The following is a 13,985-nucleotide window of genomic DNA, read 5'->3' on the forward strand; positions in this document are numbered from 1 at the left end:
GTCCCACGTAGTGAACTGCGGAGACTGCAGGACGGGCGGGTGATGGGGTCACCTGATTGGCAGGCTTGTGTGGAGTCAGGGAGTAGCCAGATGTCAAGACGTCAGACGCCCAGGACGATGCGCTGAGACAGGGCCTCAGTGTGAGGCTCCTGTGAACCGGCTGGAAGATCGAGTACCTCCCTGCTCAGCTCTCCCCATCCCTTCTTCCAGGAGGCGCACGGATTTGACCTCCTCAGAACAAAGGCAGAGCTCGGTGAGTCGGACTCAGTGCTGCGCCGCTACCGGCCGTCCATGAACACGCTGGTTCCGTGGTCGTGACGGGAGGGGCACGGCCACCTCGTCCCCGCAGACGGTCCCCCCGCTGCTGGAACTCTGTGTTCACAGCCGGGTTTTGGCCTCAGGTGGTCCCTTCCCCTTGCCCGCATATGTGACGGCTTCTAATGGGACCCAGGGTAATGGTCACTGTCGGCCAGAGGCCGAGCAGTGGTCCCAGTCCAGCTGCCGGCCTGCTGGGCAAATGGGACAGGGCGTGGGCGACGTACACAAGACACCTCGTGCTGCCGGGGTGCAGCTGGACTCGCCATCATAGAAGCGCCCGTGCCTGGTTCTCAGGGTCATGGTGACAGAAAGATTCAGGCATTGAACACACAGTAGGGCTTGCTGATGGGTCCAGACCATGAAAAGCTCGCCTCGCACACAGCAGCCTCCCTCCCGCCTCTGGGTGTGACTGTGCTTTGGTGCTTCTGTAGACACGTGTATGTGTGTTACAGACACGTGCCTGTGTTGTAGACACGTGCATGTTATAGACGTGTTTTATAGACACGTGCCTATGTTACAGACGTGCCTGTGTTATAGACAAGTATGTGTGTTGTAGGCACGTGTGTGTTACAGACGTGCCTGTGTTTTAGACAGGTGTGTGTGTTGTAGACGCGTGTGTGTTATAGACGGGCCTCTGTTAACAGTATGTAACAGTGCATGGGTGACTCTGCACTTGCCTCCCTCAGGACTGAATTTCTATGAGCAAGTGAAGCTGGTCAACTTCATCCGACGGCAGGTTCACCAAGGCCGATGCTATGGCTGCTGCACCAGGTTTCCATCCAGGGCCGACCTGGGGGCCCACCTGGCGGAGGCCAAGCACGCGGCCCTGCTCCCCGACAGGAGGACCTGGGACCAGCCCGAGTGAGTAACCGCGGTCGGGTGGCCTGAGAGGCTGTGTGGAGGTCCCTCTATTCCCAGGGAATGTTCCATTGGATCCCCCAGAACTCTAGCCAGGAAGCTCTAGGACAGGTTTTCCTCCTTAACACAAAGGCTTTGGTTTTCCCACAAATCCCAGGTGTGTGGCTTGACCGGGTGCCTTGTTCCTGTAATTCTCATTCTGAGGTGCCCCAGAACTGACCACAGGTGTGTCCAGACAAGGACCCAGCATGACCTGCAAAAGTCCATACAGCTTTGTTGTTATTATTACTAGAGGCCCGGTGCCCGGATTCATGCACCGGTGGAATCCCTCGGCCTGGCCTGCAAGGATCCGGCCTAAACCAGCTCTCCAACATCCCCCAAGGGGTCCCAGATTGCGAGAGGGCAGTTCTTGGGTGACACACCCAAGAATTGGGCTCCCTCCTCTCTGGTTCTGGGTGCATCACCCGAGAACTGCAGCTGCCAAGTCACTGCAGCTCGGCAGTTCCTGCATTGAGCATCTGCCCCCTGGTGGTCAGTGCACATCATAGCTATAGATCAGAGCATCTGCCCCCTGGTGGTCATTGCATGTCATAGCTAACGGTCAGACGATTGCTTAGGCTTTTATATATATATATAGACTAGAGGCCCAATGCACAAAATTTGTGCAAGGGGCTCGGCCCTCACAGCCCCAGCTTCATCCGGAAGGTCTTCCTGCTATCTGGTCTAATTAGCATATAACGCTTTTGTTATTATAGATTACTATCACCTAGAATGAAGGAACCAGTAATGGTTAGGCTGGGAAAGAAACAGGGAAAGCCGTTGTTCTCTTTAGATCTTAGCAGATGGAGTGTGAGGGAGGAGCTGTATTTGAAGCTGCTACCCAGTCGGGGAGAGCGAGGCCTTTGAGAAGGGAGGAGGGATGTCAGCTTCAGCCTGGGAGCGGGAGGCGCTGCCTGGCCGGCTGCCCGAGGTGGAGGGGTGGCCTCTGGCCCAGTGAGCTTGTCTTTATGTAGAAAACCAGCGAGGACCCTAGCAAGACGTGAGGCAGGAAGGGGCACGCTGAGTCCCTCAGAAGGGCCTCCCTCACAGCCTGTGCTGTTGAGATTGTGGCGAGGAAACCCATGGAGCCGCGTGTCTGTGCGGCCTGGGCGGTCTTGGGTGAGGTGCAGTCTGTGAGGCCTATCTGGTGTTGCAGGTACTACTTCCCCACCTACGAGAACGACGGCCTGCTGTGCACGCTGTCCGACAGCGAGGGCGACCTGTCGGCCCTGGGGCAGAGCAGGGGCGTCACCGTCATCAGTGAGGACACGTCCCAGCTCCAGGCGCTGAGGCAGAGCAGCGTCCTGAACCAGCTGCTGCCGCGGGGCTGGGAGGGCTGGCACGAGCCGGGAGTGTGAACTGGAGCCCCAGCCAGGGATGCGTCCTGGCCAAAATAAACGGAAAAATGATCTTTTACTCTAAAGTTTTACTATGTAACCAGCGCACCTGGTCTCATTTCATTAGACCAGTTGTCTGTGATAGGACTTGCACATCACAAAGAAATAAAATGTTCGCCCGGCCGTATGGCTCAGTGGTTGGGCCTCGACCTGTGAACCAGGAGGTCACGGTTCGATTCCCGGTCAGGGCACATGCCTGGCTTGTGGGCCGGCGGGCTTGCTCCCCAGTAAGGGGTGTGCAGGAGGCAGCCAATCAGTGATTCTCATCATGGATGTTTCTGTCTCTCCCTCTCCCTTCCTCTCTGAAATCAATAAAAATATATTTTAAAAGTAAATGAAATGTTCAGATTATTTATAATCCAGGTTTCAGCCAGTGTCTTCAGCGCCTTCCCCCCAATTCCACCCCCACCCCTCTCCCTTCATCCAGGAAGTCACAGTTTTGACCACACATGCTTCATGCCTGCGCTGGGCAACCTGGAGGGCGGAGGCCCGACGGGGAGCCACGGAGGCAGGGAGCCGGGCCATGCAGGTGGCGCACAGATGGGCACTGTTTCAGAACAGTCACGAGTGACCATGTCACCGTAACGCCTTCTGCCTGGAGTTGCAAACTCCCTAGAAATGGATGTGAAGCCACATAAGTTCACTTTCCCTGCAGTATGTCCACATCGTGCACAGACTGCTATTTTCCCAGGTGTCACCACATTCCATCGTGACCTCACAGAACTAACAATCACACGGTTTCCGTTTTCCTACTCAGAGTGCCTTTGACAGGGTTGTCGGCTATGAGACAGGTGCTCTGTGCCTCCTGATGAGATGCAGTGAGGAGGAGGAAGCCTCGCTTTCGGGGATTCCTCCCAAAAACGTTCATGCGAATAGAAGGGAACAGCAGTCCACGCCAGGTCAGGTACAGGCTAGAAACAATTGGCTTTCATTCTTCTAAGTCCAGGCCAGGGAAAAGCAGAAACAACTACGGTTCCCACTAAAGAGGCACCACACCTGTGACCTGCGATTGGATCCTGGACCAAGAAAAAAGGGTTTTCACCCGGCTGGTGTGGCTCAGTGGTTAAGCTTTGACCCATGAACCAAGGGGTCGCTAGTCCAATTTCCAGTCAGGGCACATGCCCTAGTTGCAGGCTTGCTCTCCAGCAGGAGGCGTGCAGGAGGCAGCTCATCCATGTTTCTAGCTCTCTAGCCCTATCCCTTCCTCTCTCTAAAAATCAATAAAAAACATTTTTTAAAGGTTTTTCTTTTGTGTAAAAGGTATTAGAGGGACAACTGGCAAAACTTGGTAAGGTCTGTACATGTTGTGATGTTGGAGTCAATTTCCAGTTGTTGGTGATTTGTATGCGGGGCTAATACACCACCCACTTCCTCCAAAGGGGGCCGGCGCAGCCTTGGTGTGCTTGGCCAGCAGAGGCGTCCCCCACCCCAACCCCCGCCGCCCTGGAGTCTCCCCGATGGGGGAGCTGCGGGTGACAGCAGCTGCAGCACCACCCAGGAGCCGCAGTGGAACTCTCACGCCTCATGACTGATATGCTGGAGAGCACAGCGGTTCAGTCCCAGCTGACAGCAATTTGCAAGACTGAATGGCGCTGTAAGAATGCTAATTGAAACTGAAACACTCGGTGAGTTCATACAGCATTAACTCAGTGTCTAAGATTCAAGGGGAGCTGGGTCCTTCGGGGCTTGGAAAATTAGACTACAAAAAAACACAGATTTGTGAAGATATTCTCACTCAGTTGGCTTGGATACAGGGTGAGCAGTAAATGAAAATCTAGTCCCCGTCAGCTGTGATTTGAGTATTGTCATCATTTGGAAACATTGGGAGATCAAAAGAATACGGTGTGGTCAACAGCAGAAGCAAAAATAAATTGATGTCTTACCTTCAGCAAGGCAGCCCCTCCCACACCTGCCTCACTGCCCAGGAGTCACCAATGACGGCACCAACAAGTGGAACAACAAACAAAAGCTTCTCTCTCTCCTTTCCTCTCTAACAGCAAAAAGTAAATTAAAAAAAAAACTTTAGCTTGGCCCGTGTGGTTCAGAGGTTGAGCGTTGACCTATGAACCAGGAGGTCACAGTTAGATTCCTGGTCAAGGCACATGCCCAGGTTGTGGGCTCGATCCCCAGTGTGCAGCATGCAGGAGGCAGCCAATCAATGATGCTCTCTCATCATTACTGTTTCAATCTCCCTCTCCCTTCTCTGAAGTAAATAAAAATAAATGTTTTAAAAAGAGAGTTTGTTTGTCAAGGTAGAAGCCAGCATGTGTTATTGAACGGCTTGTTAGCTTCGTTGATAACTTCTCAAGTTTAGACGCACAGAATGTGGGCCTTCGGTGTTCTCTGGCCCCAGGTCCCACGACTCTTGGGGAAAGCCCACCGTGGGCCTCATCCCAGGAGGGTCTGGTCCATCTGCACGAGAACGTGAGAGTCCAGGGGCCCTGCCCAGACCTGGCCCCGCTGACACCAAGTCCCACGTGCTAACACTGGGAGCGCCCAGAGATGGACTGTGGGTATAATGTACTAGTTACATGTGATATTTTCCTTTTGTTACTGTAGAAATGTTAACCAAAATTATAATTAAAGCAGTTAAGTGAGTAGTGCATAAAATACAAGATGTCCCCCCAAAAACTGTGTACACATTATAAAGGCAGTGTGTATTAAACTACATTCATTTTCAAAATGTAATAGAATCTATAGCTATCAGCTGTTAAAGGGTGTATACATTTTGGGGGGACACCTTATATATCATGTAATAATCTTATACTTGGATATAACGAATTACAATTCAACATAATGAACTCTTTTAAAATTGCCTATTAATGTTGTTATTAATTAGGGCCAAAGAAAGCATTCTAGCTGTCTGCCTACGCAGTTTAGTATGAACGATCCAGCAAGCTCTATAGCAGCGGTTCTCAACCTGTGGGTCACGACCCCTTTGGGGATCGAACGACCCTTTCACAGGGGACGCCTAAGATCATCAGAAAACATATATAATTACATATTGTTTTTGTGATTAATCACTATGCTTTAATTATGTTCAATTTGTAACAATGAAAATACATCCTGCATATCAGATATTTACATGACGATTCATAACAGTAGCAAAATTACAGTTATGAAGTAGCAACGAAAATAATTTTATGGTTGGGGTCACCACAACATGAGGAACTGTATTAGGAAGGTTGAGAACCACTGCTCTACAGGAATGTATTTGTGCACGCGTGCGCGCGCGCGCACACACACACACACACACACACACTGCCCCCTGCACACGGACAGTGCTCAGCCCTCCCAGTTAAAGCTTGTTAGTGAAGCTGCTTGTGGGGCCCGAAAGGCTGCAGAGCCCTGGGGGAGTCAGCTGGCTCTCCCGGGTGGTCATTATCTGATCAACTCCCTGCAGGGGAGCCTCTACTGAGATGCCTTTGAGGGCTCTCTCCTCAGTCTTAGGAGGAGCCCAGCAGCGCCCCCTGGAGGCCGCCGGGGGCTGTTGCCCGGTGTGCTCCTAGGAAGCGTGTCCTTTGCAGCAGGGTAAGAGTGCGTTTCCCCCGCCTAACTGGAGAAAAGAAAAACAGGTTTCCTCCTTGATCACCTCGGGAATATCTCTTAACTATGCAGGAGCAGCATAGCCAGTTCCTTGAATCGTTAGGATAGTTTAAAAGCCGCTCTGGTGACATTTGTCGCCCCTCCTTCCTTCACCCTCAGTCCCTGGCATTGTTGTCATTGTTCTTGTCGATGGTGCTAATTTTACCAACTTTCACTAAAGCCTTGATTGAAACTGTATTCAATACTGAATGGGATGGGGTTTTTAAAAAATATATTTGTATTGATTTCAGAGGGGAAGGGAGAGGGAGAGAGAGAGAGAAACATCAATGAAGAGAATCATCGATCCACTGCCTCCTGCATGCCCCCTACTGGGGATGGAGCCCACAACCTAGGCATGTGCCCTGACCGGAATCTAACCTTGACCTCTTGGTTCATAAGTCAATGCTCAACCACTGAGCCACACCGGCCGGGCAGAATGGGGTGGGGTGGTTGGGTTTTTGGGTTTTTTTCTTTAAGGTTTTGAACCACAGCAGCAGGTGCTTCTGGAGAAACCGATGTGAAGGGAACGGTCCGAGTCTGGATGTTCCAGTGCCAGGGCGTCCTCTGGCCACAGGTGGGTGCGGGGCCAGGTACAGACGCCCCTGTGCACACGATGCAGCTGCAGATGGAGGAACCTCAGACAATCCCCAACTCGCAGAAATACAGACACCCCTCCCCCCTCCCGTGAAAATGAAGCTGCTTCTGATTAAACAAGGTCACAGAAAGTCAGCACAGACTTCGTGTGTAGCGGCCCTCGGGCCTCCTGATGGGGGGTGGTGTGCTTAAGGCTATGAGGGGAAGCACCTCCCCCCGCCCCGCCCCCGTACACCACACCTGACAAGTGCCAGCCCCTGCTGAGAGCTGAGCGGAAGCCGCTGTGGGTGACCAGTCCCTCTGTGGGGAGCACAGTCGGAAGTGGGAGCGCCGTCCAGCCGGTGGCTCAGCTGGTTGTGCGTCGGCCATGCACCAGGAGGTCGCCAGTTCGATTCCCGGTCAGGGCATGTGGCAGCAAGGATCCAGCAGGTGCTTAGCTCGGCTCCGGGGGATCCCCCCGATCAGTTGGCACACATCCCCCCACATCGAGTCCGCAGAGCTCGTGGGCCCGCATCCCAGCACAGCGCAGCCTCGCTGTCCCGCCGGCTTCTCGCAGCGAGCCCTGCCTCCTGTGACTTAAACTCCTGGAGCGTCTGATTCACGGGAGCCGTTCACACGCCGCTTAGGCAGATGTGGCTGCCGCCCGGGACCCAGGCTGCACCTCCACTTCTGGACAGGAGGAACCCGCCCGGTGCTTCTGGCTCTGGGAGGCCTGCGAGCTGAATGGGCCGTACATTTCTGTGGGAGATGAAAACTCCACCGCAGGCACTCACCACCAGGCCGCCCGGCCACCTCTTCTATAACAATACCACCGACGTTGTTTATGGGGCTGGTAGGCAAGGTAGTCGTTGGCCCAGAGAATTGGGCTCATTAAGCCAGAGCAAAGCAACAACAAAAAAGTATTCAGCAATGTGGCCTAGAAACAGTTCCTAAGTCCAGCACGGGCAGGCTGGGAAGGCGGTAGGGGGGTGGGATGTCCTCATGGTGATCTATTTACCGTTTACGCAGGCATTTCGTGGTTTAAGGGATCAGTGAATATCCCGGGGCCAAGTCCCCTGGCCGAACTCTGTCCTAGACACACAGCCAAGAGCGTAGCCAGTGCAGGGGACGTAATAAAAACAGCATCCAGTACGCACAGTTTGTGTGAGAAATGAGTGAAGCTGTGAGTGACAAGTGGCTCTGGAGCGTCCAGCGCCCTGCGGTGTTATTTTAGTTACCGCTCTCCTCCTGCCTCGGCCCAGACGCAAGGACTCAGCCAGCAGGAGCTCAATGTGCGATTGGCCTATGTGATTATTCAGTCCCCGGGGCCCTAGGGCCTAGGCCAGGGGTGGGCAACCCCTGGCACGCGTGCCAAACATGGCACGCCAGTAACTTTTGCTGGCACGCGAAACCCTCTCATAATCTTCCATTTACAATTTTTGTGAACATTTGAATGACTTAAATGTTAAATTACAAGGAACTGGCAAGACACTTGATGTTATGTTTGGTTACATAAAGGCTTTTGAAAAGAAACTGGAAGTCTTTAAGAGGGATGTGGATGGTGAGAGATGTAGATATTTCCCAAACCTCAAGAGGCACATCAAAGACCTCCCAGAAGATGACAGAACAGACTGTCAAAGCCTTCAAAAGCTGTTTTTAAACATCATCGAGTCAACTATTGAGCAGTTCTTCTCAAGATTTGTGAAATTCAGCGGAGCGCGCGTGCGCATTGGCTGCGCGGCGGCATTGCTGCTCGGTGGGCCGGCGCCGCGGTCCCGGCGGCCATGGGGCGGGGTGCGGCCGCGGCGCCGGGGGCGGCTAGCGACGACGAGCGGCTGCGGGGTGGCGGAGTCCGCGGACGGAGCCAGGCGAGGGGACGGCCCCGTAGGCGCCCGCGGCAGCGAACGGGATTGGTGTTTGGACCGAAGCCCTTGTTCATCGATGATGGAGATGGAGCCTGAGAAAGTCAACGTGCGGAGGGGGCTGAGCAGACACGTCCTCCTACTGCTGTGCCGCCTGCCACGGGGATGAGGACGGTCTGATGGGCCACCCCATCCGGGGTCGCGCCAAGTCCCGCAGCCTGTCCGCCTCGCCCGCCCTGGCGAGCACCAAGGAGTTCAGGAGGACCCGCTCTCTGCACGGGCCATGCCCAGTGACCACTTTTGGACCAAAGGCCTGTGTGCTGCAGAACCCCCAGACCATCATGCACATCCAGGACCCTGCCAGCCAGCGGTTGACGTGGAACAAGTCCCCAAAAAGCGTCCTCGTCATCAAGAAGATCCGGGACGCCAGCCTGCTGCAGCCCTTCAAGGAGCTCTGCATGTACCTGATGGAGGAGAACAACATGATCGTGTATGTGGAGAAGAAGGTTCTAGAAGACCCTGCTATCGTGGGTGACGACAGCTTCGGGCCGTGAAGAAGAAGTTCTGCACCTTCCGAGAAGACTATGACGACATTTCCAACCAGATCGATTTCATCATCTGCCTGGGCGGGGACGGGACCCTGCTCTACGCCTCCTCGCTCTTCCAGGGCAGCGTGCCTCCCGTCATGGCGTTCCACCTGGGCTCCCTGGGCTTCCTGACCCCCTTCAACTTTGAGAACTTTCAGACCCAAGTGACTCAGGTGATACAGGGGAACGCAGCTATTATTCTCCGGAGCTGGCTGAAGGTCAAGGTCGTGAAGGAGCTCAGAGGGAAGAAGATGGCCATCCCTAACGGGGTCAGTGAGAATGGGGTGCTGGCCTCGGACTGGGACACGGAGGCCGGGAAGCAGGTCATGCAGCACCAGGTCTTAAACGAAGTGGTGATTGACAGAGGCCCCTCCTCCTACCTGTCCAACGTGGACGTCTACCTGGACGGGCACCTCATCACCACGGTGCAGGGCGATGGCGTGATCGTCTCCACCCCAACGGGCAGCACGGCGTACGCGGGTGGCGGCCGGGGCCTCCATGATCCACCCCAACGTGCCAGCCATCATGATCACTCCCATCTGTCCCCACTCCCTGTCATTCCGGCCCATCGTGGTCCCTGCAGGAGTCGAACTCAAGATCATGTTGTCACCGGAAGCAAGGAACACCGTGTGGGTGTCCTTCGACGGACGGAAGAGGCAGGAGATCCGCCATGGAGACAGCATCAGCATCACTACCTCGTGCTACCCGCTCCCCTCCATCTGCGTGCGAGACCCCGTGAGCGACTGGTTCGAGAGCCTGGCCCAGTGTCTGCACTGGAACGTGCGCAAGCGGCAGGCCCACTTCACGGACGAGGAGGGGGAGGAGGAGAGCTAGCCTCGCCCGCTGTGCTGCACGTGTGGTCCCGTCACATGCCCTGCAGGCATCGGTGCCAGTCTTCTGTCTGTAGCCAGAGAAGGAGCCCAGAATCTGCCTTTGTCAGCCGGATCAGCCGTTTTTAGCATTTTAAATCTGACCTTTTTTGCATTTCTATATAAGCCACGTAAGCGAGTCAGGCACATCCCACGAGCTGCACGGGCTCTCGTGTTCTCTGTCAGGAAACCACGGGTCAGCCTGTCACACTGAGAGGGAGCAGAGTGGGGGGACCTGTCCTTGGTGTGGAAATAAGTGTCTCACAGCTAAGTCTTCCTTTGGCCACAGGCTCCCGTCCCGCACCCCCACCCCCACCCCCCAGGGGAACACCTGTGAGGAGCACTTGGGAGCTGGTCACAGGCTGGTGGGCGGATGGGCCCCGAATCCTACCCCTGCTTTGGTGTGACGGGGCCACAGAGTGACTGTCACCCGGGAGCCTGGTGGCGGCCAGGTGAGGTCGGCCCACACATTCCTCACGAGTGAGTCGGCCCCGCCCGGCGGGCAGTCTCAGACTCTCACGCTGTGCGCAAGGACGACCGTGGAGCCTCGTCCTCTGTGCTCTGTGACGCGGGTGGGACCTGTCTAGTCCGCCATGGCCGCCGTGCGGGGACTCATTTAGGAGCCTTGGGCCTCCCCAGTTGTCACGGGAAGATTGGGACAAGCGTGTGGGAGCGGAAGGGAGTGCTGATGCTTCATACGGGCCCTGGGGTACAAGGACACCCCATCATTCCAGCATCGCCCTCCCTCGGCCCGCTGGCTGGGGCGTGTGCAAGCATGTGGACAGAGCCTGTGTGGAGTCCATGGTTGGAGCCGAGGCTCAGTTTGCATGTGGCCTTGGCACCCTCGCCCAGCAGACACCCTCAGTGGGGCCTTTGAGTAACGGATTTCTCCCTGTGGGTTTCCATCAGCTGCACAGGGAGAAGGGAAGGGCTCACATCGGGGCGATGGCGGGCAGGGTCTTCCCCCTGCAGCGACGCACGCCCCAATCTTGTGCTAATGAGGTGTCCAGAGCCACATGCGTGGTCACCCTCGGCCAGGCCTCGATGGCTGGTCTCTGCCCTCCGTGCCTGTGTGGACGTGTGTTGATGGAGTGCTGTGCCCACTCTTGTCCCTGCTGGGGCACCTCAGCACCTGGACCTCAGTGGTGCTTGGCACTCGGCCGGGTGTTGGACACAGGTGGGCTCTCCCTGCACCTGCCCACCCACCCGCCCTGAAGCAGCATGATGTTGGGATGGTCTAGAAAGCTATGGGTTTTTGAAGTAAATTCTTAATGTTTCATATTGTTAATATCCTGAAAGTTTATTAAATGTTGTTGAGAGCCTTAAAAAAAACAAACAAACAAAAAAAAGATTTGTGAAATTCAGAGAACTGGAAGAGACAGCAAAATTCATGAGGTTTCCAGACAGCATGAAACTGGAGGAACTAAACTTACAAATGTTTTCATGGATAGACATGGCTGACTTTGAAATGCAGTTGAATGAATTTCAGATTAGCTCAATTTGGAAGCAGAAATTTATTGACCTTAGAGTTGACTTGGAAAACATTGAAAAAAAGTGATTAGAGACAGGAGTACCAGAGAGAAGTGTCGAAAACGAACTATTGAGGACTTGGAATGCCATTCCAGAAAATTTTTTCTGTTTAAAAAACTTTGCAACAGCGTTACTCTCCATGTTTTCATCCACATACGCTTGTGAATCTTTGTTCTCATGATGAATTTTGTTAAGTCTCGTAATAGGAGTAGCCTGACGAATGAAAGTAGAAGCGTGTGCATATCTCTGAAGGTCACGAAATATAAACCTGACGTAAAATCTCTGTCATCAGTGATGCAGCAGCAAAAGTCCCACTGATAATATCAAATGGAGTCATAAAGTTTTCTGTCGGACTATCAGTGTACATGTATACATTAAAAAAGAAATGTATTTTTCATCATCATATACTGTGTTTTTGCTGCTTGAATGAATTTTATTATTTCTTCAAGGTTCTTCACATACACCTTAAGAGATATCAAGTAGGCGTAACATGTTCTCAAAAAATTAGGGTTGGCACGCAGAAGAATTTTGAGTCAGAGGTTTTGCTGGTTTTGGCACGCACTCACAAAAAGGTTGCCCACCCCTGGCCTAGGCTATTAGGCCCGCAGGTGCGATCTTAGCCAAACGGCACAACGGGGTGGCAGCTCTGTTCAGCGGGAGAAGCGGTGACTCGTCCTGTAACCCAGCCCATTTACCCAAACGAGTAATTCTAAGATGATGCAGGGGTAGCAGGCGTTGGGCAGTGGGCGTGCCACTTTGGTTCCTGGTCAACTCCGCCCTCCGACCGCACGGCTCCTGGGCCCCAGGAGTTGAGTATATCGTGGCCTTTGGATATCTTCCATCTCTCTCCTCCTCACGGCCGTGTTTTCTTCTACCTTCTTGAATCTGTAACATATTTATAATAACCATGTCAACATCTCTGCTGATGCCACCATGCTTTTCATTTCTGGTTCTGGGCTGTTGTTCAATCAGCGTGTCCCCAGGTTATAAATGATCGTGCTTGCCTCTCTGTGTTCATGGCCAGTTGTGAGCAGGTGTTGGGCGCTGTGAGAGTTACGTTTTTGAAGGTTTGATGTCTTTGCCTTCCTTCAGTGCTGCGCTCTGTTCTGCACATGGTTAGTCACGTGGAATCGGTGGGAGCTTTCCCGCTCTTGCCTTTAAGCTCTCTCGGGGCAGGTCCAGAGCTGCCCTCGGTCGAGGGGTAACGCTGCCCCGTTATCAGGATGCACACCCCCGAGGATTTGGCAATGCCCCTCGGACTGCACACCCTGCCCTCGGGCCTGCGCCGTGCAAACCGCTCCCGGCGCCGTGTGAGCTCCGGGACTGTGCCTCTCGTTCCCAGGCTCCTTTCCTGGCCGGGGCTAGTTTCCTTCACACGGAGCGTCCTACCCGGCCAAATGCTCAGCGATGCCTCCGCCGACCTCGGCGCGCGCTCTCTCTCTCAGCAGCGCCTCCTCGCTGGTTATTTGTCTTGAAAATTCTACTTGCCTTGGCCAATACCTGCCTTCATACTCCCCGAGTCTGCAGGGGATGGTTGGGGTGGCGGGGCTCATCCATTCAGCAAGGATTCCTTTAACCACATTTCTGCCAGGTGCCTGCTCTCCTGGCTCTCCCGCAGGCCGGGCCAGCTGCGGGTCAGGTGCAGCCAGAGCAGCTGGCAGGCTGTGGCCACCAGGTGTTCGCCTCCCTCGGTCAGTCCCCTGAGCCCTCTCCCAGTGTCAGCACCAACCTCGAGCCCCGGCAAGGTGGGGTCCTGTCCGGAGCTCTGTGCTTCAGACACCTGCGTTTCACAAACACAGAAAACAGAAGTTTCCTTTTTGTTGTTGTTGTTAATATATATTTTAATTAATTTCAGAGAGGAAGGGAGTGAGAGAGAAACACCAATGATGAGAGAGAATCACTGATTGGCTGCCTCCTGTTCGCCGCATCGAGCCCGAAACCCGGGGCCTGCGCCCTGACCGGGAATCGAACCATGACCACCTGGTTCATAGGTCGACGCTCAACCACTGAGCCATGCCGGCGGGCCGGGCAGAAAACATGTTTCTGAAAGAACACGAGGACCCTCGTCCCTGGGCCCCAGGGCGTGGCTCTGGTGTAGCAGGGCCCTGACGTTACACGTCTGCCCTCAGGACCCAGGGAAATACTCAGCCGCAGCTTTTCCCCGGAGTCCCTTCAAACAGGCGGGCATGGAGCCCTGAAGGTCCGATGGGTTTCCTGCAGGCGGAGGGAAGGACACGGCTCTGGGGGAGGCTGTGCTAGCAGAGATGTTCAGTGAAGAGAAGGCAGATTAAGTCCCTGTTGAACGCCGCCGCTCGGGGGCCGGAATGCAGTCGATGCTGCAACGTGGATGCACCTGGGGCACATCCC

At 54.4% G+C, this 13,985-nt stretch overlaps 1 protein-coding gene and 1 pseudogene across 2 annotated transcripts in view; both read left to right on the forward strand.

Moving 5' to 3' along the window:
• ZNF277 (zinc finger protein 277) overlaps positions 1-2,952 on the forward strand; it is a 46,787-nt gene extending 43,835 nt beyond the window's left edge. For both annotated transcript variants that reach the window (XM_070424807.1, XM_070424808.1), the window contains exons 10-12: positions 211-253; positions 1,005-1,179; positions 2,372-2,952. In XM_070424807.1, the coding sequence (XP_070280908.1) occupies positions 211-253; positions 1,005-1,179; positions 2,372-2,573 (420 nt within the window). In that variant the 3' untranslated portion in view covers positions 2,574-2,952. The remainder of the gene's footprint in view (positions 1-210; positions 254-1,004; positions 1,180-2,371) is intronic.
• Positions 2,953-8,622: 5,670 nt separating this feature from the next.
• LOC139016576 (NAD kinase pseudogene) lies at positions 8,623-11,305 on the forward strand (annotated as a pseudogene).
• The last annotated feature ends 2,680 nt before the right edge of the window (positions 11,306-13,985 follow it).

Source organism: Myotis yumanensis, unplaced genomic scaffold (genome assembly GCF_028538775.1).
Source record: "Myotis yumanensis isolate MYYU_CA2020_CCGP unplaced genomic scaffold, mMyoYum1.0.hap1 SCAF_9, whole genome shotgun sequence".
NCBI classification, from domain to species: Eukaryota; Metazoa; Chordata; class Mammalia; order Chiroptera; family Vespertilionidae; genus Myotis; species Myotis yumanensis.